A 26,455-nucleotide genomic window follows, 5' to 3' on the forward strand; every position below is an offset into this window, starting at 1 on the left:
CATACGGCTTAGTCGTCACCTTATTCCCTGTGGGATTCGACCCCAGCCTAGTTGGTTCTATATTTGACAACAACCGCTTTATATCTCTTTGACGAGTTGTAATTTGGGCGTATCAAGTTTCCAAGGCACTTACCTTCTAGATGTGAAATGTATCATAAGATCGAGCTGAAACCTGGAGCAAAGCTGCCCACATATTCCCCATATCGCATGGCTCCACCCGAGTTAGATGAGTTAAGAAAACAATTAAAGGTGTTGATCGAAGCCGATCATATCCATGTAAAGCTGAGGTAGCGATTTATCTCTTTTGATTATTTTTTTAAAAAAAGTGGTTCTTTATGCATTTTGAAGAAAAAGGTAGCCCTTTTAACTCCGGATTCCTATTTTTAATATATCAAATCAAAAAATGCATAAGAAATAATTTATGTATTATTAATGCAAGCATGACTAATACAAATATTACCAATACACTCCATTTAGTATTATTTTTATACAATCTTACCAAACGTCGAGTAGTAACTCAAGAGAATAATGAGCTAAGTCAAGTAATAGCAGACAAGAACAAGATAGGTTCCCGTTCCCCAATTTTTGACATTGTGAATAATCTGTAATCCTATCTTTTAGCGTATCCCAGAATGATACAACTGTATGGCTTTAAAATGCAGCAACCTATTAACTGGAAACCAGCCAAAACCATACATGAAGTGTGCAAATTAGAGCCACAAAATCAACAATTATTAGTCATTAACTCATAATAATATTAACAATTGCTACACATCTTATCTTCTAGGTGGGGGTCCCATTTGTGTTTAGTTAGCCCACAAAAGGGCATATTGATTTGCCAAAAGGAGCAAGTGACCACATTAATAATGGACTTTAATGTCTCTCTTGATCATGTCGCCTTTCCAAAAAGAGTGAAAGCAAATCTCAACTGCAATTAAAATATGCTTACGTGTTCACACCTTCTCCTTTTATTTTATTTTTTTCACTTCCAAATGATTGCCAAAAAGTGCTCAACGGAGCTTCTCAACTAGTAATAACACTAGAACCCAATCAAATCAAATTCTCTTTTTTCACAATACAAGTTACATGTGTTGGATGCATAACGCATCAGATGATAAAAAGAAAGAGTCCTATGTTACAAGAATATTTTTTTTCTTCCTCATATCTCCTACAAAACCTATTTCCTAAAAGGGAGCTTATTGGGCTTATCTACTCCCTTAGACGTAGAGGAACCAGATGAGGAGATGATGTTAGTCTTAGCAAATTCTTCTTTATCCTCAGTGAATGCTTTAGACAGAATTTCTTGAAGTTCCATGTACCTTTGCTTCTTCAGTTGACGCTCTTCTGGCGTATCATTCCCCATGTAAGCTATCTCAGACAAGTCATCAGCATCCATTATCTTATTTAGAACTTCTGAACAACGTGGAAAGAACCGTTTTCCAAGTTCCACTGCTCATACAAAAACAAGTACAGAATGGTTTATTTTCAAAGTTCATGTTCAACACAGAAGGACCTTAAAGCACAAGATTCAGAAATTCAAATGCTTAATGTAGCAATGTTTGTTTGGACCAAAAAAGAATGCACTTAGCCCCAAATGCTGGAAGTAGGAAAACGCATGGTGGAAGAGATGGGGGAAGAATAAGTGTGTGTGTTTTACACCAGTCAGTATACAATCAAGCAGCCTCATCGTTTTCAGGAACTAAAGAGAATATTTTGACCCTGAAATTGCTCAAGTCCATTTATATCCCATACAGTTGGGATATGGCTTTCTGATACCCCTTTCCACCACCCCTCACCCCCTACCCCCGAAAAACTGGAAAAAAAAAACAAGAATCAAATATAACAAAATCAGAAAACGAGGGACAACCAACTGGGCTCAAAATTTATACGCTAACAGTACACAGATCAAGATTGAAAACACGAGAAACATAAAGAACGAGGAAACTTTCATGAAAAGTGTAGCTGCAAACATCTTTACCAGTTCTAGAGAGAGCCCTAAGCCGATTCAAGTGCTCCTCTTTTAGCTTGAAAGGAGCCTCATTCAAATCCACTGTTGTTCTCTGTGCATCAGCCATCTTCTTCCTGATGCTAGCCAGGGGGAATTCAGACGTGCCATCAACTTGAGCAATGTCCATTGCAACTTTTGCTTCCATGGGAAAAAGGAGTTTAGCCAGACCAACTGAAAGACAATCAACTAGTCAATCTTCAGTATAATGGTTTAATTTTCCCTTTTCACTAATATAATAGTTCATTAACCATAATCAAATGTTATTGACCAGCCACCATTACTGGGACAAACTTTGTGACCTCCTTTGGAAATGAAAGAACATTTCCTTTTAGAAAATATAAGGTTAAATAGGTTAAATTTTAAGTGTACCAAACATAAGCACCCCTCGTGCAAACATTAAGAATATCCTCTATATGGTCCGAGCGAAACTGTTAAGTTTTCCTTCCAAACTAGTAACATTGAGAGTCTCACACATTTAATAGAAGTTAGTCTTAGTTCCAAACTATGTTGCTTGAATTCTTCAAAAATGTCACCGGGTGTGTCGGATCCTCCAAAAGTAGTCATTTTGGGAGGATTTGACATGGATGCGACAATATTTTTGGAGAGTCCGATCAACAAAGGTTCCAAACCATCATCCCTGCAACCCCACTCCCCCCAGGACTAAAATAACCCCCTTCATTTAAAAATATGATAAAGGCAACAAAAATTAAAAAATGATGATAAATTCTGATAGGAGAAACAAAAGAGAAAGTAAATTTCATTTATCTACCCTTCTTTGTGTTTCATAGGTATGGAAGAGAAAGAAGAAGACAACAATGAAAAAGAAACAGAAACTGACAGTATTAAGAGTGTGAAGTGTTGATTTTAGAATGTTTCAGGTGTTAAAGTTCCCAAATTAGATATCATTCCCCATTGGACAAATATCATGTTTAATCTACCTGACACCTACAAATATGTGTCTTGTATTTACCATATCATCAACGCATTATCTTTTCTCTCTATTTCACGCAGGGTATCAAAGCTCAATAAGATATATCAAACAAATGAAAGAAACCACAAGACATTTAGACAAAAGAAAAAATAGAGAAAGGGTCTGAAAGTGATAAAAAGTGAATTAGGGGATATGACTGAATTTGATGAAAAATGGCCGGAAAGAGGCAGTGCCATCGAAATAGGTACCCCAGCAGAATAATCACCAGAAAAAGCACAGTGCCGTCACCCTAATCAGAAAAAATAGGCAGGGCATTAAAAAGAACCACCGTGCCATTTAACATCCAATGAAAGGAGTGCAATACTACCAAAGGGTCATTCAAAATACACGCTGTGCGCTCAAATGGTCCTCAAAAATTAGGAGTAATACTGCTAAAGAGGCAGTTCAGAAGGACCAGAACTATAAGGTTATGAAAAGAAAAAGAAACTTTGGCTGGATTTATATCATAAGGCCACCCCCTACTATGTGGGAGGTATTTAGTCTGCACGAAGATATCGTAGAAGCTCTAATACCATATGTGCTTATGAGATAGACAAAGATGTATTGCTTAATAGACATCTCATGAATACAAGACAGCTACTACTCCAACAATTATCCGACAACTATTTATTTTTCTCTGTTTCAAAATAGGCAAGTTCATTTTGGCCCCTATTTTGAGTTTGTGGGGTGCATCAGAATGTTTAGTGTTAGTGTTAGAATGCCAAAGTTAGAATAGTTGAAGTAATAAGTTCTTAAGTAAAATATTATCTCATATCTGACAAATATCAAATTATAAGAGTAAGGTCTCCATACACTCACCCTTCCAAGACCCAACTTGTGGGATTACACTAGCTATGTCGTTGAAGGAAGGAGAAACGAAGTAAGGATAAGGAAGGGAAAGTGAAATCGGGTGTATTTTCTTATTTTAGCAATCATCTTAATTTAGAAGGAAAAAATAACCTTGAACTTCGGGCCTTAACCTTGAGCAAGTTTAGTATATATCATAAAATGTGAAGGACATCATGCGTCACACCCTTAAATATTTCTTGATAAATGTATCATCCATTTTTGCTTAATAAGGATAAATCTATTTTACCTTTAAACATAATGGAGATGCTTGGAGGCTAAAGGTGTACCTGTGGCGCACACTAAGGCGATCAAGAACATGTATGATGGATCCAAAACCCAGATAAGGACGATGGGAGGTGACTCAGACCACTTCCCAGGTGTGATGGGGTTGCATCAGAGATCAACTCTTAGCCCGTTCTTATTTGTGTTAGTTATGGATGAATTGATGTGGTATATCCAAGGAGAGGTGCGATAGCGTATGTTATTTGCAAATAACATATTTTTGCTTGACGAGACCCGAGGCAGAGTTAACGCTAAGCTGGAGGTATGGGGCACACCTTGGAGTCTAAAGAGTTCAAGTTGAGTAGAACCAAGACAGAATACTTGGAATGCAAGTTCAACGACGTAACGCATGAGGCTGGTGTGGAAGTGAAGCATGATACACAAGTCATTCAAAAGAGAGGAAGTGTCAAGTATCTTGGATTTATTATCTAAGGAAATGGGAAGATTGACAATGATGTCACACATCGTATTAGTGCAAGGTGAATGAAATGGACGATCGCATCCGAAGTCGATGCCACCAAAACTTAAAGTCAAGTTATAAAGAGCAGTGGTTAGGCTGACTTTGTTGTATCGGGAAGGGTTGGCCAATCAAGAACTCCCACATTCAGAACATGAAAGTTGCAGAGATGAAGATGCTGAGATGGATGTGTAGGCATATTAGGAGAGATAAGATTAGTAATGAAGATATCCGGTCCAAGATGGGAGCGGCCTCAATAGAGAATAAGATGCGGAAAACGAGCTAAGATGGTTCAGGCATGTGCAGATGAGTCGCAAGGATGCTCCTGTGTGGAGGTGTGAGAAGTTGGCTATGAATGGTTTCAAGAGTTAGAGGAAGGCCAAAGAACTATTGGGGAGAGGTGATTAGACTAACATGATGCAAATTCAGCTTACTAAGGACATGACCTTAGATAGGAGGTTATGGAGGACACGAATTAGGGTAGAAAGTTAGTTAGATAGTTAAGAGTTGTCTCGATTATTCTTTTGTACTATTAGTCGTAATATCACTTTTATAGTTTCTTGTCCTTTGAGCTTGTTATTATCTGTTGCTTTTTGTACTTCGATTATCATTTTATTTTTATTGTTCAGGATGATTTGTCAGGTTGTCTATACTATTTTGCCATGACTTCTTCATTTCCGTTATTTCTTTCTCTATACTGTTTTGGATTGTTTTCTCTTGAGCTTGACCTTACCCCTCCCTAAACCCCACTTTGTGGGGGGTACACTGGGTATGTTGTTGTACCTTTAAACATAATCAAAGCGGAAAAAAGAGAGTAAAGATCTATGAAAGACATCCACATTGTAAAATCTACTTATCTCGCAGTCTCTCCTTATCCAAAAAGAAAAAAACAAAATAAAAAAAAACTCATCTCTAAAGTCCCTCTTGATTATTGCTCAAGTATATGAATCATATAGGTTCCAAGGATGGAAAAAGCATGATCCAATGAGGAATGCTATTCTCGAAGAGAGTTGGATGGACAATAGGCTGAACCAATTATTTCTTCTAAATTAAGCATGGACAATAAACAGAAACAGAATGTTCTTAACAATAACAGACTGTTCTTATCAATAACGCCATATAGGGAAGCAAATTAAAGAATTCATCCCAACGTATCGGGGTAATCAACAGTATGGGCTTTGGAATAGAAAAAGATGGGAGCGTGAGTAATGCAACATAGAGAGCGAACAGTTCTTCATCACGATTACAAATGAATTTATAGCAAACTGGGAGATCTATAACATATGAGGTTAAAAGAGACATAAGGTCACTCATTATAAAAAAAAAATTAAAAAAAGAGGGACATAAGGTCACTCCTATACCAGATTGGAGTTGAAGCAGGTAGGGGTAAATTAGCTGCACTTTTAACAGAACATTACCATTCCATTCGTTGGACTGAGGAGGCTGCTTGAAATAGACGTAAGCTTTAAGAGCACAATCAGTGAAATAGATAAATGTCTAAAGCTAGAGTGAAAGAGTAGAGAGGATGAAGATTATAAAACAAAGAAACCACTCGGAATTACCGATTCATAAATACTGACCTCGCAATCGTGGGTTGCATGCAACATGATATGTACCCTAAGCTACTTCTAGATTAAGAAAAGCATATATTCGAGTTTTCTTCTCACCCGTCCCCTGCATGCAATTTGAAGAATTTTATAGAATAATTGAGAAATATTACACTGTAGCATCTCATCCTTCATTTGTTATGACACTACAGTATATGTCATCCTCCATAATAGTATAGCTCATCCTCAATTTGTTCTCCATTAGGCAGATCAAAATATCACTTAAAACTTTCATAGCAAATATAAGACTGGTTATTATATATGAAATTCTAGACATAGGCTGTCAGAAGAGGAGCAGCAGCAAACTTAGTGGAAGATCATATACAATGGCCTGGATCTTAAGAAATAAGAGTACAACTATAAGAGAAGAAATAAGCAGAAACATACATCCTACCTCTATTTTCAAGGTATAACAGCTTCATACGCAAATCATCGCCTGCCATAGCAAGAGATACTGAAGCTTCTCCTAGTAGTGGATCTCTTCTCTCTGCTTGCTCCAGAATCTCAATGCATAGCCGATCCTTAGGAGAAAATTTTCCTTCCTCCGTAGACTTAGTAAAATCCACAAGCCTAGTGAGCCTCTTGGCAATTTGAAGTGCTTTTTTCCCATCAGATGTCAGATCAGAAGGTCTAGCTCCTTTGGTTAAAAGGGACACTATAATTTTAGGCTCTTTCCTCATGGCAGCAACATGAAGTACCGTGTATCCTCTAGGATTTTGGTGATTAACATCAGCAAGTGAAAGATCTAAAAGTTCTGCTGTAGTCTTTGCATCGCAATATGCTACAGCATAGTGGAGAGCATATGCATCATCGAGAGTAGTATGCCCCTCTTTAAGCAACATCCTCAGTAATTCAACATCATCAGAGTCCAATGCCCTATGTATCCTCTTAACATGTTTATCAGGAAAACCATTGCTTTCAGTTCCTTGTAGACCAAGTTCAGCACGTGAATCAGTGATTTGTTTTACGATGTCATGAGGCAAGGCCTTATCAAGGGTTATGATATCAACATTAGACTTGACAATAATCTCAATGCAGCTTGAAAGCAATCTCTCACATGCTTTACCGCAAATGTTTGCAACAGATAAAACCATCATTACATCATCTGCTGCAGCTTTGTCAAGAATATCCAATAGGTGTCTCTGCAAAGGGAAGGAAACATGCAATGTAACATTAGGAAATACGGAATTTCATAAGAAACTGACTTTTCAATAACTTATATTGAATGATTGCAAAGTGAATAAGGTTTTGCTAAGTGTCCTTTAATTAATCTAACTGATAAAAGATATAATGTTCCCCAATTTTACGTAAGGAGATTCATAGCCTGTTTGACCAAACTTTTAAAATATGCTTAAGTTGAAAAGTGCTTTTTGTCAGATGTACATTTCGACTAGAAAAGTACTTTTGGAGAGTAGCAATTTGTTTTAGGCTTACCATTTTGAAAACCATTTTTGCCAATGTACGAGCAGCAAATTGTGCTTGGCCATGGTTCCAAAAGTGCTTCTTGGGGAAAGCTCTTTTTTAAGCTTTTCAAAAAATAACTTCTGCTACTACTCAAAAGCACTTATCTTTTTCCTAAAAGCTTGGTCAAACCGCCAATTCTCTAAAATAAGCACTTCTCTTTTAACAAAAAACACTTTTGGCTTTTCAGAAACTTGGCTTAATAGGCTATCAGTTGTAGATGTACCTCACCACATACATGACTGTTTTTTCTATAAAGAAATAACTGTGTCATGCGGAGCAATTCAATCCCTAATCATTTCCCACAAAAGGCAATCCAAAAACCGACCCTTTTATTAATGAAGATGGAATGCCACGTTTTATAGTAGTTTTGTCTAACTAATCTGGAAAGACAATCAACACCATTAGTGTTTATACTCCGCAAATAGAATAACATGGTAAAACTAAAATTCACTTTTATATACAATCCTGTTACCTTTGTCAAAAAAAAAAAACTAAAATTCACTTTTGAGAACATATGGTCAAAAGGATCTCAAATGACCAATAAATCTTTATTAGGAAAGATCTGAATGTACATGTGGGTAGACCAAGTGATAGTTTTGATCAAGGAAAAGGACCATTTGGTTATGGTACTAGGGATAAAGTGTTGCATGAAATAAGAGATAAGAGCCAATTTCCATTTATTAATTAGTTTTTCCAGAAGTTAGTTAGACATTACCAATTGACAGTTGATCGTTCAAATGTTTGTTACAGAAAGTTAGTTACAAGCAATTAGTGCACAGTACTCGAGATAACAGAGTCAGTTAGAAGCTCATTCTATTCCTATTCAATATATAGTTGTAATACACTCTTTTACCGTCATTTTCACAATCTTCTTCTCTTAGAGTCTATCTCTCTTCTGTCTCAAACTATTCTTCTCGAGGTTAATCCTCTTTAATTCAGTCACTTGATCCTCGAATCCCTCGTGGTTCCTGCAATCAGGTAACATTGGTATCAGAGCCTTTCTTTCCTGGGCAGCAATGGCAAAGGGTTTCGATCCAGTGGAGATCCAAGTAATGAAGCACCAAATACAGTTGAATTGCGTGATATGATGCAGCAATTGATCACAGAAGTAGGCACTTTGGCTGGGAAGGTTTCTTCTCTGGAAAGATTAGACCAAGCAGTGGTCGACTTGAGGAATCAAGTTACAGCTGGGGGAGTCAGAAGGGAGAAATCACCATTAGGAATGGAGGTTGATCCTTCTCGAGAGGAACAATCAGAGAAAAGGATACGCAAGGAAAGGGTGAACAGTTTTCACTCTCACCACTCTAATTTCAATCGATGGTCAAGATTGGAGTTCTTGAGGTTTAATGGGGAAGATCTAAGATCATGGTTGTTTAAAATTGAACAGTTCTTTTCTATGGAAGGAGTTCCAATAGATGAGAAGGTGGGAATAGCTGCTTTACAATCAGAAGGTGAAGCTATTCAGTGGCACCTGTCTTTTATGAGGTACAGACAGTTTCTTCAACCTGCTTCTTGGAGGGAATATGTTATGGCTATGGTAGAAAGGTTTGGGAATGATTTTGATGACCTTATGGAGGAGATCAAGAAGGTTAAACTGACAGGTAGTGTGAAGGAATACCAAGTTGTGTTTGAAAGGAACTTAACAAGGGTGAATTTGTCTCAAGAAAACGCTATCAGCTCTTTCATTGGAGGGCTGAGGCATGAGCTGAATATTGCTACGAAGGTGACCAACCCCACTACTTTGGCCCAAGTTTACAGAAGTGCAAGATTAAAAGAGGCTTACTTAGCTGCAGTTAGACAGCCCGTGCAGAAACATTCTCATGTGAATTCAAGAAGATTCAGAGATCAAAGAAATTACAATAGCAAGCCTATTCTACCTACACCTGGAGTCAGTAGTTCAACTGGTTCTAGAGGAGTGAATAGGAGAACACTGAGTCTAGAGTAGATGAATGAGAAAAGATCAAAAGGATTATGCTACTTTTGGAATGAGAAGTACATTCCTGGGCACAAGTGCAAGACTTCCAAACAGTTCTATCTGTTGGAGATAGAGGAGACAGAGGAAATACAAGAGGTAGAAGATGTAAGGAAGGAACCAAACAGAAAGTTACATGAAGAGGGCACTAATCAATTGGAATTGGTCCAACCTGTAGAACATATGGAGATCTCTATGCATGCACTAAATGGATCATTAGGGTATAGGACCTTGAAAGTGACTGGTTATCACTCAAAGAAGGAGTTAAACATCTTGATAGACACGGGGAGTTGTCACAACTTCATTGATCTTGAGTTGGTTAGTCAACTAGGATGTGAGATCAGGTCTACTCCACCTCAGTTGGCTGTTGCAGCAAATAGAAACATGAAAGTGGACAAGATGACCATTCTTACTTGGTTACTGCAGGGGGCTAAATTTTCAGCTGATTTCTTACTTCTACCACTTGGGTGTTGTGGAGTGGTTCTGGGGGTCCAATGTTTACTAACTTTGGGAGATATCAAGCTGAATTTCAGGAATCACACCATGGAATTCTAGTACAAAGGAAGGAAGCATTTAACCAGGGGAGCAGCAACCAGGTACTAACTGTTGGTGCTTGGAAATTAGCAAGACATTCAGGTAATCAATCTCCACTCTGTATGATTCAAGTAATGCAGGTAGGAAGTGAAGAAGTTAAAGCACATGAAACAGTTAATGTGAAGGCCACTAAATGTGATCCTAGTCTCTTAGCATTGTTGTCTGAGTTTAACAAACTATTTGAAGAGCCTGCTAGTTTACCATCTTGAAGAGGTGTTTTTGATCATAGAATTGTGTTGCAAGCTGGGACAGAGTCTATGAACAAGAGACCTTATAGATATCCTTCAGTTATAAAGGATATCATTGAGGGGTTAGCTCATAGATGCTAGATCAAGGGATCATTCGGCCTAGTTGCAGTCCCTTTGCATCTCCAGTTGTATGGTTGGGAAAAAGGATGGTTAATGGAGACAGTGTGTAGACTACAGAGATTTGAATAAGTTTACTGTGAAAAACAAGCTTCCCATTCCTATTGTTGAGGATCTTTTAGATGAATTGGGAGGATCCAAGATATTTTCCAAGAAAGACATGAGGTCTGGATATTACCAATTGAGAATGGCGTCCGAGGATGTACCTAAGACTGCTTTCAGAACTCACTCCGAGCATTTCGAATATTTGGTGATGCCTTTTGGCCTTTCAAATGCCCCAGCTACCTTCCAAGGTCTAATGAATTCTATATTTCATAAATATCTCAAAACATGTGCTTGCTTTCTTTGATGATATTCTAATCTCAGTAGAACTATGGAAGATCATGCTCTACACTTGAGGTCTGTTTTCGTAGAGATGGTGAAGCATCAACTCTTGCCCAAGAGAAGCACGCATTTCTTTGGGGTTCATAGAATTGAGTACCTTGGTCATTTTATTACAGCAGAAGGGGTATCCACATATCCACAGAAGGTAGAAGCTGTAAGGAAATGACCTATACCAACCACTCTTAAGCAACTAAGAGGGTTCTTGGGTTTAGTTGGATATTACAGAAGATTCATCCAGGTTTTGGCATGATATGCAAGCCTTTGACCGACTTAACTAAGAAAAATAGTTTCAGGTGGTCAAGTACAGCACAATCTGCTTTTGAGAAGTTAAAGATTGCCTTGACATAGGCTCCTGTCCTAGCATTACCTGATGTCAACAAGACCTTTGTTGTGGAAACAGATGCTAGTGGGTATGGAATAGGGTTGTTCTTATGCAAGAAGGACATCCTATAGCTTTCATCAGTAAAACTTCATCTCCTCGACATGCTGCCTTATCTGTATATGATAGAGAACTCTTAGCTATTGTCCAGGCTATGACAAAGTGGTCTCAGTACTTGTTAGGCCAGAAGTTCATCATAAAGACTGATCAGAAGGCTCTGAAGTTTCTTATGGAGAAAAAACTACAAACTAACTCTCAGCTGTTATGGCTAACCAAGTTGATGCCTTTTGATTATGACATATAATACAAAAGAGGAGTTGACAATAAGGTTGTTGATGCCTCTCTAGTCTCTAGAGTTTCTGGTGCTGAACTATTGGCTCTGGTGGTGTCCCCTACTAGTACTGATTTATTCCAGGTTATAGTGGATAGCTGGTCTTCAGATATGAACTTCACCAGCTCATTACAGAATTACAAGCAGATCCTACTACTCACAAACAATTTACTTGGTCCCAAGGTCAAGTGAGAAGGAAGGGCAAGCTAGTTATTGACAAGGATCAAAATCTTAGGACTGAGATTATGAAACTTTGGCATGCAGGTTCTCAAGGAGGTCATTCAGGTGTTGAAGCTACATTGACGAAGCTTCTCACTTTGTTCTATGGGAAAAATATGAGGACTAAAGTAAAGCAGTTTATTCAGAGGTGTGATGTTTGTCAAAAGGCTAAGTCTGGTCTTGCTGCATATCCTTGCTTATTACAACCTCTTCCTATTCCAGATGTGGTTTGGTCCCAAATTAGCATGGATTTTAAGTGATGGCTTGCCTAAATCCAATGGTATGAAGTGATCTTTGTGGTGGTTGACAGGCTCAGTAAGTATGGGCATTTCCTTCCTCTTAAGCATCCTTATACTGCTCAATCAGTTGCTAAGGTGTTCTTTGATACTGTTGTTAAACTACATGGCTTACCTGATACCATTACTAGTGATAGAGATGTTATTTTCTTGAGTTCCTTCTGGCAAGAACTATTCACAATCCAAGGGGTACAACTTAATCAGATGGACAGACTGAAGTGTTGAACAGATGTTTGGAGACATATTTGAGATGCTACTGTCATGAGGATTCCTCAGCTTGGGTTGCTTGTTTGTCTATGGTTGAGTATCACTCAGCCATTCAAACCACCCCCTATGAGGCATTATATGGGGGACAACCTCCTCTCCACTTGCCTTACCTTCCAGGAGAATCATCTTCAGCTGAGGTTGATTGTACATTGGTTAGTAGAAAACTAAAGTTGCTGTGAAAAATACAGAGGAAAAATATTATTGAATTGCGTAAGAAAAATATAACACAAAGACTCTATTTATAGACACTATAAAACAATTCTTTCCTTAGTAGGATACTATAAACTATTCATATTCTAAGTAGGATTGTGTACACCTATTCATATTGTAACACTCCCCCTCAAGCTGGTGCATACAAATCATATGTACCTAGCTTGTTACAGATATAATTAATACGAGGCCCGGTGAGGGACTTGGTGAAGATATCTGCAAGTTGATCACTTGACTTCACAAACTTTGTAATAATATCTCCTGAGAGTATCTTTTCTCTGACAAAGTGACAATCAATCTCAATGTGTTTAGTCCTCTCATGAAATACTGGATTCGATGCGATATGAAGGGTTGTTTAATTATCACACACATGTTCCATATGACCGATTTCTCCAAATTTTAGTCCTCTCAGCAACTATTTGATCCAAACTAGCTCACAAGTTGCTACAACCATTGCTCGATATTCTGCTTCTGCACTAGATCAAGCAACCACACTCTGTTTCTTACTCTTCCAAGACACCAAATTACCTCCTACTAAATCACAATATCCGGATGTAGAACGTCTATCAAAGGGTTATCCTACCCAATCAACATCTGTATATCCAGTGATATGCTCATGGCCGTGATCCTCGAAGAGTAGTCCTTTACGAGGAGTGATTTTATATATTGCAGAATACGAATAACTGCATCCCAATGACTATCACAAGGAGAAGTCATAAATTGACTTACAACACTCACAGGAAAAGAGATGTCAAGTCTAGTCACTGTGAGATAATTCAACTTTCCAACCAGCCATCTATACCTTTCAGGATTACTGAGTGGCTTCCCCTGTCCTGGAAAGAGTTTAACATTCGGATCCATAGGAGTGTCAATGGGTCTACATCCCGTCATTCCTATCTCCTCAGGAATATCTAAGGCATACTTGCGTTGAGAAATAACAATACCCGATCTAGACTAAGCAACCTCAATACCTAGAAAATACTTCAATCTTCCAAGGTCTTTAGTCTAGAAATGCTGAAAGAGATGTTGCTTCAAATTAGTGATACAAAATTGATCATTGCTGGTGATAACGATATCATCAACGTAAACAACTAAATAAATACACAGATTTGGTGCAGAATGACGATAAAAGACAGAGTGATCAGTTCCACTATGAGTCAAGCCAAACTACTAAATTACTGTGCTGAACTTTCCAAACCAGGCTCGAGGAGACTGTTTCAGACCCTAGAGTAACCTACGCAATCGACATACAAGGGTACTAGACTCCCCCTGAGCAACAAAACCAAGTGGTTGCTCCATATAGACTTCTTCTTTAAGATCACCATGCAAAAAAACATTCTTAATGTCCAACTAATGAATAAGCCAATGACGAACCGCCATAGATAGAAAAAGATAGACATATGCTATTTAGCCACGAAAGCGAAAGTGTCACTATAATCTAGCCCAAATATCTGAGTATACCCTTTCGCAACAAGGCGAGCCTTTGGTCGATCCACCTGACTGTCTGGGCCAATTTTGACTGCATAAATCCAACGGTAACCAACAATTGATTTACCTGAAGGAAGGGAAACAAGCTCCCAAGTACCACTCGTATGTAAAGCAAACATCTCATCAATCATAGCATGCGTCCATCCAGAATGAGAAAGTGCTTCACCTGTAGTCTTAGGAATGGAAATAGAAGACAAAAATGATACAAAGGCATAATGTGGTGAGGATAGACAATGATAACTCAAGAAAGTATAATGTTGGTTAGCATTTCGAGTGGATTGTATACATTTTTGAAGTGCAATCGGTTGGCTAGAAGGAGGCAAGTCCATAGTAAGAGTAGGGTCCGGCACATGACATGAATCATCTGGGACTACAACTGAACGCGGGCGACGATGATAAGTCAAGAGTGGTGGCACTACAACTAGAGATGTAGGATTGCTCAGAAGTTGGTACAGGTAAGACCTGAGGTATGGGTAAGACCTCAGATATATCAGGATGATCAAAAGATGTATAGTAAGGTTGAGATTCAAAGAATGTGACACTGGCGGACACAAGGTATCGATGAAGTTCAGGTGTATAACAACGATACCCTTTTTGAACTCGGGAGTAACTAAGGAAGACACATTTGAAGGCACGAGGGGCTAATTTATCTTTTCCTAGGGCTAAGTTATGAACAAAGCATGTGCTCCCAAAGACACGAGGGGGGACAGAGTAAAGAAGTGACTGAGGAAACAATATGGATTGTGGAACTTGATTCTGAATAGAGGATGAGGGCATTCTATCAATTAAATAACAAGATGCAAGGAATGCATCTCCCCCAAAACGCAACGAAACATGAGATTCAATGAGAGGAGTGCAAGCGATCTCAACTTCCTTTCTGCTACATCATTTTGTTGAGGGGTGTATTGATAAGATGTTTGGTGAATAATTCCCTGGTGAGTCTGATGCAGCACAAGTTTTAGAGGAACTCTCTAATGTGTTGAATAAAGTAGACAACACAATTTATTGAAGGAACAACTTCAACGTGTTGTAAGATAACGCCTTAAAGGCAATCCAAATCCACGAAAAACAAGAGCTTAATCCAAAACCCTTAAAACACAAGATCTAATCCAAGATCTAAAAAGAAAACTCAAAGTTTCATTAATAGAAGATTTTAAATTAAAAACTACATAGTAGAGGTCATTGCCTCTATTTATAGGCTTAAAAAGCATTGTACAACTCATTGACAACTCAAATACAACTTACAAGATTTTGGATTAGATCTTGTGTTTTAAAGGTTTTGGATTAAGCTCTTGTTTTTCGTGGATTCGGATTGCCTTTAAGGCGTTATCTTACAACACGTTGAAGTTGTTCCTTCAACAAATTGTGTTGTCTACTTTATTCAGCACATAAGAGAGTTCCTCTAAAACTTGTGCTGAATCAGTTTGGTATCAGAGCCGGTTGATCAAGCTATATTTGTTATCTCTTGAAGGAAATATGCAACAAGCTATGGAGGATCTTACAATGAGGGTGAACAACTTAGAAGAAGATTGGATCAACAAAACACTACTCTTCGTGAAGAACTCACTAAGAGGTTTGAAGAACTTGTTGTATTAGTGAGAAACAATCAAGGAGGTTTTGCTGGAAATCAACATCAACAGAGCAGAAAATCAACAACCACAACAAAGAGCGAGGGTGTAAACGTCAATTGGAGACAACATCGAGCTCAATATGTGGAAGAGGTAGATGATGTGGAGGAGCATGATCTTTATGCACAACCAAGAAGAGGTTATGCAAATGGTGGAGAAATGTACAAGATTAAGGCAGAAATCCCAACTTTCAATGGTAATTTAACATTGAAGGGTTTCTTGATTGGATCTACGAGGTGGAGACATTCTTTGAGATTATGAATATCCCTCCAGAACGTCGAGTACCCTTGGTGGCATATAAATTGAAAGGAGCTGCTGGAGCTTGGTGGAATCGTCATCAAGAAGCTTCGTTTGAGGGGTGAAAATTGTGTAAGATATTGGCCACAAATGAAAACACTTCTAAAGGCTAGGTTCTTGCCAGCAGATTATGAACAACTTTTGTACCTTCAGTTCCATAATTGTGTTCAAGGCAATCAATCTATTTCTGATTATACAGAGGAATTCTTAAGGTTACAAGTAAGGTGCAATATTTCTAAAAATGATGATCAACAAGTCGCAAGGTATATCAATGGTCTAAGTGATTCTATCCAAGAAAGTCTAGGCATATAACAAATTTGGTCTATAGATCAAGCCCAAACTCTTGCCTTAAAGGCTGAGAGATCTATAAAGACCAAGAAGCCTTATAGAGCCCTGTCTTATTCTCTTCCTGAGAATATATCTAGAAATTCTCCACGCAGAGAGGAGGAGAAGTCTATTCCTCTAAAGGGAAGAAGATCGATAAAGGACCATCTTCTAGCAAAAACCTTGAGAAGCAACCATCTAATATAATTAAGTGTTAAAGTGTCGTGAAGAGGGGCACATATCTAACAACTGTCCATGAAGGAAGTTTGTCAACACCACTCGTCGTGATGAAAGTGATGAAGAGGTGGAAGAATATGAAAGTGGAGGTGAGCCCGAACTATGTGAAGAAGAGGGAGAAGAAATTTTATGTGTGGTTAAGCGCCTTCTACTATGCAACCTGAAAAGTCACAAAGGAGGAGGATATTTCAAAGCAAATGTACTGTGAATGGGAAGGTATGCAAATTAGTAATTGATAGTTGCAGCTGTGAGAATTTAGTTTCTGAAAGCATGGTGGAACACTTAAATCTTGAGACTCATGATCACCCGAATCCATATACTATTGGATGGCTCAAAAAGGGAGTGAAGATTAGGATCACCAAACAATGTTAGTTACCACTTTCATTGGGTAAGCATTATCGCTCAAATGTTTTATGCGATGTGGTTGATATGGATGCAAGTCATGTTCTTCTTGGAAGACCTTGGCAATTTGATGTGGACACCACACATAAAAGAAGAGACAATTGGTATTCTTTCATTTGGAACAAACGAAAGATTATTATACTTCCAAACAAAACTCCTAATAATGCTTCTGAAGTAGAGGAGAAAAGTATGCTAGCTATTACTCAAAATTCAAAAGAATTTGTTCAACATTTGGAGGAGTCAAAATTATGTGCCGCATTAGTTGTAAAAGGAGATGAGCAACCTGTGAAAGAAATTCCAGTGGAGATGCAAAGTCTATTATCTGAATACCAAAACATACTTGGGGAGCCTCAACATCTACCTCCTATGAGGAATATTCAACATCGAATTGACTTTGTTCCAGGTGCTAGTCTTCAAAATTTACCACATTACAGAATGAGCCCAAAAGAGCATGCTATTTTGAAGGAGAAAGTAGAAGAGTTATTGCAAAAGGGGCATATTAGAGAAAGCATAAGTCCAAGTGTTGTACCAATACTACTCACGCCAAAGAAAGATGGGTCTTGGCGGATGTACGTGGATAGTAGGGCTATCAATAAGATCACCACCAAATACAGATTTCCTATTCCACGTTTGGATGACATGCTTGACCAATTGAGTGGAGCAAAGGTGTTTTCGAAGCTTGATCTAAAAAGTGGGTATCATCAAATACGAATTAGGCCCAGCGACGAATGGAAAACTACATTCAAGACAAAAGATGGGCTACATGAATGGCTAGTTATGCCATTTGGTCTTTCGAATGCTCCTAGCACTTTCATGCACTTACTGAATCAGGTTCTTCGTCTATTCTTGTCACATTTTGTAGTTGTCTATTTTGATGATATAATGATTTATAGCAAGAATATGGAGGAACATTTTGAACATGTTAAGAAGGTGATGGATGCATTGAAGGAGAATGAACTCTACGTCAACTTGAAGAAGTGTGTGTTCCTTGAAACAGGGCTGGTTTTCTTGGGCTTTGTTATTTCAAGTGAGGGAGTTCAAGTTGATGAATCCAAAGTAGAGGCAATAAAAGGCTGGCCAACTCCAAAGTGTATCTTTGAAGTGAGGAGTTTTCATGGTTTAGCCACTTTCTATAGAAGGTTCGTGAAAAACTTTAGTACTATCATGACACCAATTACTGAATATCTAAAGAAAGGAAAGTGTAAATGGGATGAAAAAAGCTGAAGCTAGTTTCATGGAGATTAAAGAAAGGCTCTCACAAGCTCCTGTTTTAGCATTACAGGATTTCAACAAGATTTTTGAATTGGAATGTGATGCTAGTGGAGTACGCATTGGGGGTGATTTACCATAAGAAAGGAAACTCATTGGTTTCTTCAGTGAGAAACTAAGTAAAGCAAGACAGAAATGGAGTATCTACCAACAAGAGTTGTATTCTGTTTAAAGGGCATTGAAGACATGGGAGGTTTATTTATTGCCTAAGGAGTTCATTGTCTACACCGATCATCAATCTTTGAAGCATTTTAGAAATCAAAAGCATGTGGATCGCATGTTGGCAAGATGGGCAACCTACTTAGAGAGATTTAATTATCTTATTGTCCACAAGTCCGGAGAAACTAACTGGGTGGCAAATGCTTTAAGCCAACGTGTAAGTCTCATGGTTTCTTTTGAAGCTGAGTTACCGGGAATAGATCAAATAAAAGAATTGTATGAAAATGATGAAGACTTCGGGAGAATCTAGATGAAACACATGAAAGGGCTACCATTAGAAGAGAATTTTGTGGTACAAGATGGATATCTCTTTAATGGAAATCGCTTATGCATCGCTAGAAGTTCTCTATGAGACAAGTTGATCAGAGAGATACATTCAGGTAATCTTAGTGGTCATGTTGGTCGTGACAAGACTATCGCTTATCTGGAAGCACGCTATTATTGGCCACAACTTAAAAGAGATGCTGGTAAGTTTGTGCAAAGGTGTCCTGTATGCCAAACATACAAAGGTCAGGTCCAAAACATTGGACTATATATGTCATTACCAGTTCCAAGTGCAGCATGGGAAGATCTATCAATGGATTTTGTACTTGGTTTACCAAGGACAAGGTGTGGGCATGATGTTGTTTTTGTAATAGTAGATAGATTTTCTAAAATGGCACATTTTATCCCTTGTTGTAAGACAACAGATGCCCATCATGTGGCTAATCTTTTCTTTAGAGAAGTCCTTAGATTACATGGTGTTCCCAGATCAATTATTTCGGACTGTGATAGCAAATTTCTTGCTGCATTTTGGCTTACATTATGCAGGCAATTCAATACAGAATTGAAGTTTTCAAGCACTGCACATCCACAAAAAGATGGCCAAACAGAAGTGGTGAATAAATTTCTAGGTAATTTAATTCACTGCATATGTGGAGATAAGAAAGGACAGTGGGATTTAGCTTTATCTCTCGCCGAGTTTTCCTACAATAATTCTGAACATAGATCTACAAGCCATAGTCCATTCTCCATTGTCTACACTAAAGTTCCAAGACATGTGGTTGATTTAGTGAAGCTACCAACAAGGGAGAATTCAAGATCAGTTATGACCTTTGGTGACAACTATTCGGAATTATTTAAAGAGGCTCAAGATGTATTAGAAGCATCAAACAAGAAATACAAGCAGTTGGCAGATAAGAAAAGGAGGCTAATGTCATTCCAAGTTGGTGACCAAGTAATAGTATACCTTAGAAAGGAGATATTGCCTACTAGTGTTCATGGAAAACTAAGGCAAAAGAAATATGGCCCATACACTATTCTAAAGAAGATCAACGATAATGCCTATGTGGTAGATTTGCCAAGTGATATGAATATTTCAAATACTTTTAATGTCGCTGACCTATCACTCTATCATCAAGAGCAAGCACTTTACGAAGAAAACTCGAGGTCGAGTTTCATACAAGTAGAGGAGAATGCTGAGGAACATCAAATTCCTTAAATCCAATGCTTTTGAGTTGTACAATGCTTTTGAAGCCCATAAATAGAGACAATGACCTCTAGTTTTGTAGTTTTTAGTTTAAAATCTTTTATTAATGAAACTTTGAGTTTTCTTTTAAGATCTTGGATTAGATCTTGTGTTTTAAAAGTTTTGGATTAAGCTCTTGTTTTCCGTGGATTCGGATTAGCTTTAAGGCGTTATCTTACAACACGTTGAAGTTGTTCCTTCAACAAATTGTGTTGTCTACTTTATTCAGCACATTAGAGAGTTCCTCTAAAACTTGTGTTGCATCAATCATAAACTCCTGAAATTGGGATGATCAGTATTCTAAGGCATTATCACTACGAAAAGCACAACTAGAAACACCCAAATTGATTTTGTATTTCCGCAAAGAAACTTTTGAATATAGAAAATAACTCAGAACGATCTTTCATTAAGAAAGCCCAAGTGCATCTTGAATAATCATCAATGAAACTAACAAAATGACGAAATCTTAAGGGTGAACTAACTCTACTAAGACCTCAAATATCAGAATGAACTAATGAAAAAATAGACTCTGAATGACCCTCAGTACTACGTGAAAATATAGCACGAGTGTGTTTCCCAAGTTGACACGACTCACAGTCTAAACTAGACAAACTAGGCACCATTTTTTGCAGCTTGGATATACTCGGATGTCCCAAATGTTTGTGAATTAGGTCTAGAGGATGTGTAACAGAGCATGTTGTGAAGGAATTTGAAGAGGTAAGATAGTAAAGGCCTTGTGATTCACGTCCTGTGGCAATCGTCTGTCCCGTAATGTGGTCCTGCATGAGAAAAAAATCATCAAAAAAGAATATGCCACAATGTAAGGCACGCGTCAAACGACTAACGGATGTCAGATTGAAAAGAGAGCCATGGACATACAAAACAGAGGAAAGAGTGACAGAAGATAAGGGTTTGGCTTTGCCAACCCCTTTTGGTTTTGTTTGGATCCCATTAGCTAAAGCAATAGCTGGAAGAGATAATGGATAAACAATATCAGACAAAAGTGGTTTATTACCAGAGATATGATCAAAAGCACTCGAGTCCATGACCCATGATCCAAGAGCACTAAATTCTGAAACACAAGCGAAAGAATTACCCGCAACAGAAACATCAGGTTGTGCAACCAAAGCTACTTGTGGTGACATTTGTTTCCTTACTCGATACTGGAGGAACTCATCATATTCTGTATGAGCAATATGAGCATTATTGGATGATTGATTAGATTGAGCCACAGATGCTACTTATGGAGATGTCTACTTACTTGCATGATTTCGAAGGAACTCATTATATTCCTTTAGAGCAATAGGATCATAACTGGGTGGTGGACCATGCAAAATATAACATATGTCACGAGTGTGCTCAAGTTTATGGCAATGACTACACTTGGATCGAGGTTCTCCAAAACGCCCTCGTCCTCACCGATTCTCCATAGATTGATATGTTCCTTTTTCTATGGTTTGAGATGCAAGAACAGATGAGTCAATAGTGGGTGATGAGTCTACTTTGTGACTGGGAGGCGCGGCAACACGAAGTAGACGAGAGAATAATTCATCAATTGTAAGAACTACAGGACTAGCTAAAATTTGACCACGCACTGAATCATGGTCAGCAAGTGTAAGAACTAGAAACAACGTCTATATGTGCTCTTGTTGTTTTCCACATTCGTAGTAACTGGCATCAACATTTCAAATTCCTCCATGACTGCTTGTACTTGTCCCAAGTAAGTCGACATATAGGAATCTTGTTTCTTTAAGTTGGTCATTCGAGATATCACATCGTAGAATCGAGATATGTCATTAGTGTATAAAGCATGAGCCTTTTCCCAAATTGAATAACATGTCTCGGATGAGCGAAACAAGGGCATCAACTTGGAATCGATAGATCGCCATAGGAGACTACATAATGTGCTTTGACTTTTGCATCTGCCTCACTAGCCTTGGCCTTTTCATCTACCATAAAACATTATTGGTTAAGTGATCTTGGATGCCTTGACCCTTACACCACAGCTCAACCGAGGAAGCCCAAGCAAAATAGTTTGAGCTTCCCATTAATGGTTCCAAAGTAATCATAGGGCTTGAACTTATCCAAAAATATCAATCCCGAAAGACATACTATGAAAACAAAAAAAATAATATATATATATATATATAGGAATCTAGAAAAGACAAGAATCTAGAAAATAATTGGAGAAGGTTCAGTCGCCGAAAACTGGAAAAGTCAGATCTAACTGCCGAAAATTGGTTCAATCGCTGGAAACTGAAAAAGACAAATTTGACTGTCGGAAACTGGTCCGAATCAAAATATAAATATATGGTCAGCCTCGGGATGCAGAGGCGACCACACTGGAAAAATCAAAAAGTCAAAAACTGACCAAACAATGCCACGCGCGCCAGTGCGTGGCGACGCAAATCTGCGGCTTCTGCAGCCGCATGAGGGCGCGTGACTAAGCAGATCTCAGAGGAGCTCACTGGGGTTTGCTTGACTGAGTGTTCCGCACCTCGTGGTGTTGTTGGTTTTCGCACAACACTTACAAAACAAAAAATGATGCAAACCAGCCTTTAAGGGTCACCGAAAACTGACTGGGTTTTCTTTTTGTAAGATTCTCACCAATTCTCTGATATCATGTGAGAAATACAGAGGGAAAATATTATTGAATTGCGTAAGAACAATATTACACAAAGACCTTATTTATAGACACTATAAAATAATCCTTTCCCAAGTAGGATACTATAAACTATTCCTATTTCTATTCCTATTCTAAGTAAGATTGTGTACACCTATTCATATTCTAATAGTTACCAACTTCTTAAATATCATCTTTGTAGGGGTTCAACTGAGGATGAAACAACAAGTTGATTCTCATAGAAGTGACAGGAATTTTGATGTAGGTGATTGGGTTTATTTCAAAATCAAACCATATAAGCAGACCACTATCTCCAACCATACTTCCCATAAGTTGGCTGCAAAGTACTATAAACCATTTCAGATTTTAGGGAGAGTTGGTCCAGTTGCTTACACTCTCCTATTGCCTAGTTCTGTAAAAATACATCCTACTGTGCATGTTTCCCTCTTAAAAAAGTGCTATGCAGTACCCTCCCAAATCTCTTACTCTCTTACTATTGATTTGACTAGTCCCCATTGCCCTGAACCTGAGTTAATGTTGTAGCGAAGGATGGTCAAGCGAGGTACAAAGTTGTTTCTCAAGTGCTAGTCAAGTGGTCTGGGTTTCGTGCTGATGTTGCCACTTGGGAATTTGCTAATGTCCTGAAGACTAGATTTCCCTTGTTTGATCCTTGAGGACAAGGATCTTCTATTGGAGGGGAATATGAGAGCCAATTTCCATTTATTAGTTAGTTTTTTCAAAAGTTAACTAGCCATTTCAAATTGACAGTTGATTAGTTCAAATGCTTGTTACAGAAAGGTTACAAGTAGTTAGTGTACAGTAATCGAGATAACAAAGTTAGTTAGAAGCTCATTCCATTCCTATTCAATATATAGTTGTAATACACTCTTTTACAGTCATATATGTAAATTACAATCTTGTTCTCTTAGAATCTATCTCTCTTCCCTCTCAAACTCTCTTCTCTAACTGATCTTCTCGAGGTTAATCCTCCTGAATTCAATCACTTGATCCTCGAATCTCTCATGGTTCCTGCAATAAGGTAACCTAAAGAAAAGAAGGTACTCTAGAGTTTGTCTACTATTATGATTTAGTTTTAGCTTCTTTTTTTTTCTTATTACACGCAAAAAGAAAGGTTATCATTTTGCTAAGAAGATTGATGAAAATTTACTGAGAAGGAAGTAATATTACCACATCATATCCATCAACGTAGAAAGGAATATGATAATGTGCAAAAAGAAGTCCTTTGTTGGGTAGTTGAGAAGAGAGGAATAAATTTCAAATAAATAAATGACATACAAGGATATATGTAGGGGAGCACTCAAAAGTGTAAGAATAGTTGGAGAAGAGAGTAAGGAGTTTCTCTTATCTATGTATTTACACCTTGGATTGTCCTTGAGCAAATCCTTCTTTGTTCTAGTTATAAATGTGTTAATAGATCATATACAATGAGATTTCATTGCATGCTATAAATGATTTTGTTTTAATTGATTAAATAAGTTAGGGAGTAAATCAAAAGTAGGAATCAAAAAGAAACACTTTAGATAGTAAGATTTTAGAATAAATATCGATAGTCAATGTTTTAGAATAAGTATAAGAAAGGGTATATGCAATGCAAATCTAGTCCCGTTTGAGAGGAATGATGCTCAAATAAGATTATATCTGAGTGGTGCCTAACGATCATATCAGATATCTAGACTCAATTTTCCAGGAAAATGACTTTGAATTTTGAAAACAGAACCCATCAATTAAATAGAATAATCAAATGGACTGTTGAGTGCCATGCAGTAGGAAAATACCAAAAAAGTGCAACTAAGTTTTATAGAACGTTGTGAGACCAGTAATGTTATATAGAAGTAAGAGTTGGGCCTCTAAGGCTCAACACATCGGCAACATGAATGCCAAAGAAATGCAGGTGTAAGATAAATGTGTAATCATACAAGATTGGACAAAAGTTTAATGATAACTTCTTGCTGGGATCAAGAGTACCGCCCATGACAGGAAAGATGTAGAGATATCACTTGAATAGGTTTGATCATGTCCTCCATAGACCTCCAAATGTTCAAGTCATAAGTGTGACACTGATAATCGAAGGAGTTAAACTAGAACGGAATGAACCCTAAAAATAATATGAAACAAAGTTGCTCTCGAAAGCAATGTGGACTTGACGAAGAACAAAGTACAACAAAAAAATGGTACATATAGATCATACCAATTAGTTAAAATTAAGACATAGCTTACAAGTGACTCTCAGAGATGCTCGAAATTCCGTAAGGATCTTCTCACCATTTCAGTCAGAAAAATTACTAAAAGTAAACATATGTAAATCAAAGGAAAGAAAGATTTTGGAAGGAAAATTCCATGATTCAATCAAGGAATTAGTAATACAAGTGCGTAACTTACAAAGTTGCAATTCTATTAACAAGAAGAACAATTCATATTGGAGGGTTTTTGACAGTTTACCTGAAACTTGTCGACCAATTGAGAGATCTGAAAGGTAAAGGAAGCGTACAAAACCTGAACCATGAAGGCGACTGCTGGCCTACAAGCTACATGAAAGCAGTGATCGTCTACACAAACACACACATCTTTAGGTGAAGGCCTAACTTTTCCACTATACAAATAGGCGAGCACAGTTACCACCGCATCAAAGCTGACCTCATACTCTTTCATCAGCTCCTTGAGTTCCAGCTTCGTCTTTCTGTCTTTCCCACAGAATACATTCTTAAAGAAAGGACTCCTCGCCGACAAAATACAACGGTGCACCGGAATTTCCTTACCGCCGGGAAGCAGAAGCTTAGCGTCAGCGAAGAAATCGAAATCCGGCGAAGAAGACGCATCGAAGATAGAGTCTAGTGTTTCTGAGAGACGTTTGAGGGAAGTGACGTCTGCCGGTGAAATTTCCGGCGAGAAGGATTCGTTCATGCCGCTAATGCAGCATATACTAGTGCTTCCACTGATATCATTGGAATCCGAAAAAGCAGTCCTAGTATCCATTAGAGCATAGGTTCTGTATGTTTATGGGAAAAGCGGGAAAAGAGGGATCATTGGGAAGAAAGAGCCATTGAATTTGGGGAGAGAAAAGAAAAGAAATTGAACAAGGGCTCTAGCTAGTTGGCTATAAATGGAGTTGACAAGGGGGGTGGGGGGGAGGAAAAGGGGCAGAGAAGAAGGGAAAAGAAGAAGAGAAAGCCATGGAGATGGAGGTATAGTAAAACGAAGTTTGTCATTCTTCTCTATCGAAAGTCTTTTTCGTTTTGCCCAGAGTGAGAAAAAGTCAAAAGAAAGAAGAAGGGAACTCTTGAAAATCAAAGTTGACGGAGACAATATATACTCTCTCTTTTTTCTTTTCTTTTTTAAAATAATCTTTGGCTGAGGATAATATTGCTTCCTACCCGACCCCGTACACAACGCCCGATTTCTCCAATAGCATTTATGTGGCACACTAGTGCCATAAAGGCCTCTCACGGAAAGGTATTTCAATTTTAAAAACAAAAAATTATGGTCTGAAAGATCTTAAATTTATTTGAGAAACAATTTATTTTTTTGAAGAAAAAAATCAAATGAAAAATCTTATCCGATGAGAATATTATTTTAACTTGCATATACATATTACTCCCTTCATTCACTGATTTGTTGATTGCTTCTTTGGTTGATTGACTCTTCAAGACAAGAGAAGAGGATCGGGCGTTTTGTATCTTCGGGATAGGAGTTGGCGGTCTTCTTTAAGAGAGCCCTTATATTTAGCTCTCCAAAGAGCAATTCATCAGTAAGGAAAGGTGGGACAAAGAAAGCTTTACTTCGGGTATT

The 26,455-nt window shown here is 38.0% G+C and overlaps 1 protein-coding gene across 1 annotated transcript; it reads right to left on the bottom strand.

Moving 5' to 3' along the window:
* Positions 1 to 1,050: 1,050 nt before the first annotated feature.
* LOC129893502 (BTB/POZ domain and ankyrin repeat-containing protein NPR1) lies at positions 1,051 to 25,957 on the bottom strand. The gene is made up of 4 exons (XM_055969040.1): positions 25,109 to 25,957; positions 6,568 to 7,315; positions 1,979 to 2,179; positions 1,051 to 1,449 (listed from the first exon to the last, which is right to left on the bottom strand). Exons 1-4 carry the CDS (start codon positions 25,640 to 25,642, stop codon positions 1,178 to 1,180), a joined length of 1,755 nt encoding a protein of 584 aa, XP_055825015.1. The 5' UTR covers positions 25,643 to 25,957; the 3' UTR covers positions 1,051 to 1,177.
* Positions 25,958 to 26,455: the final 498 nt, after the last annotated feature.

The sequence above is a fragment of the Solanum dulcamara genome, chromosome 6 (assembly GCF_947179165.1).
Source record: "Solanum dulcamara chromosome 6, daSolDulc1.2, whole genome shotgun sequence".
NCBI classification, from domain to species: domain Eukaryota; kingdom Viridiplantae; phylum Streptophyta; class Magnoliopsida; order Solanales; family Solanaceae; genus Solanum; species Solanum dulcamara.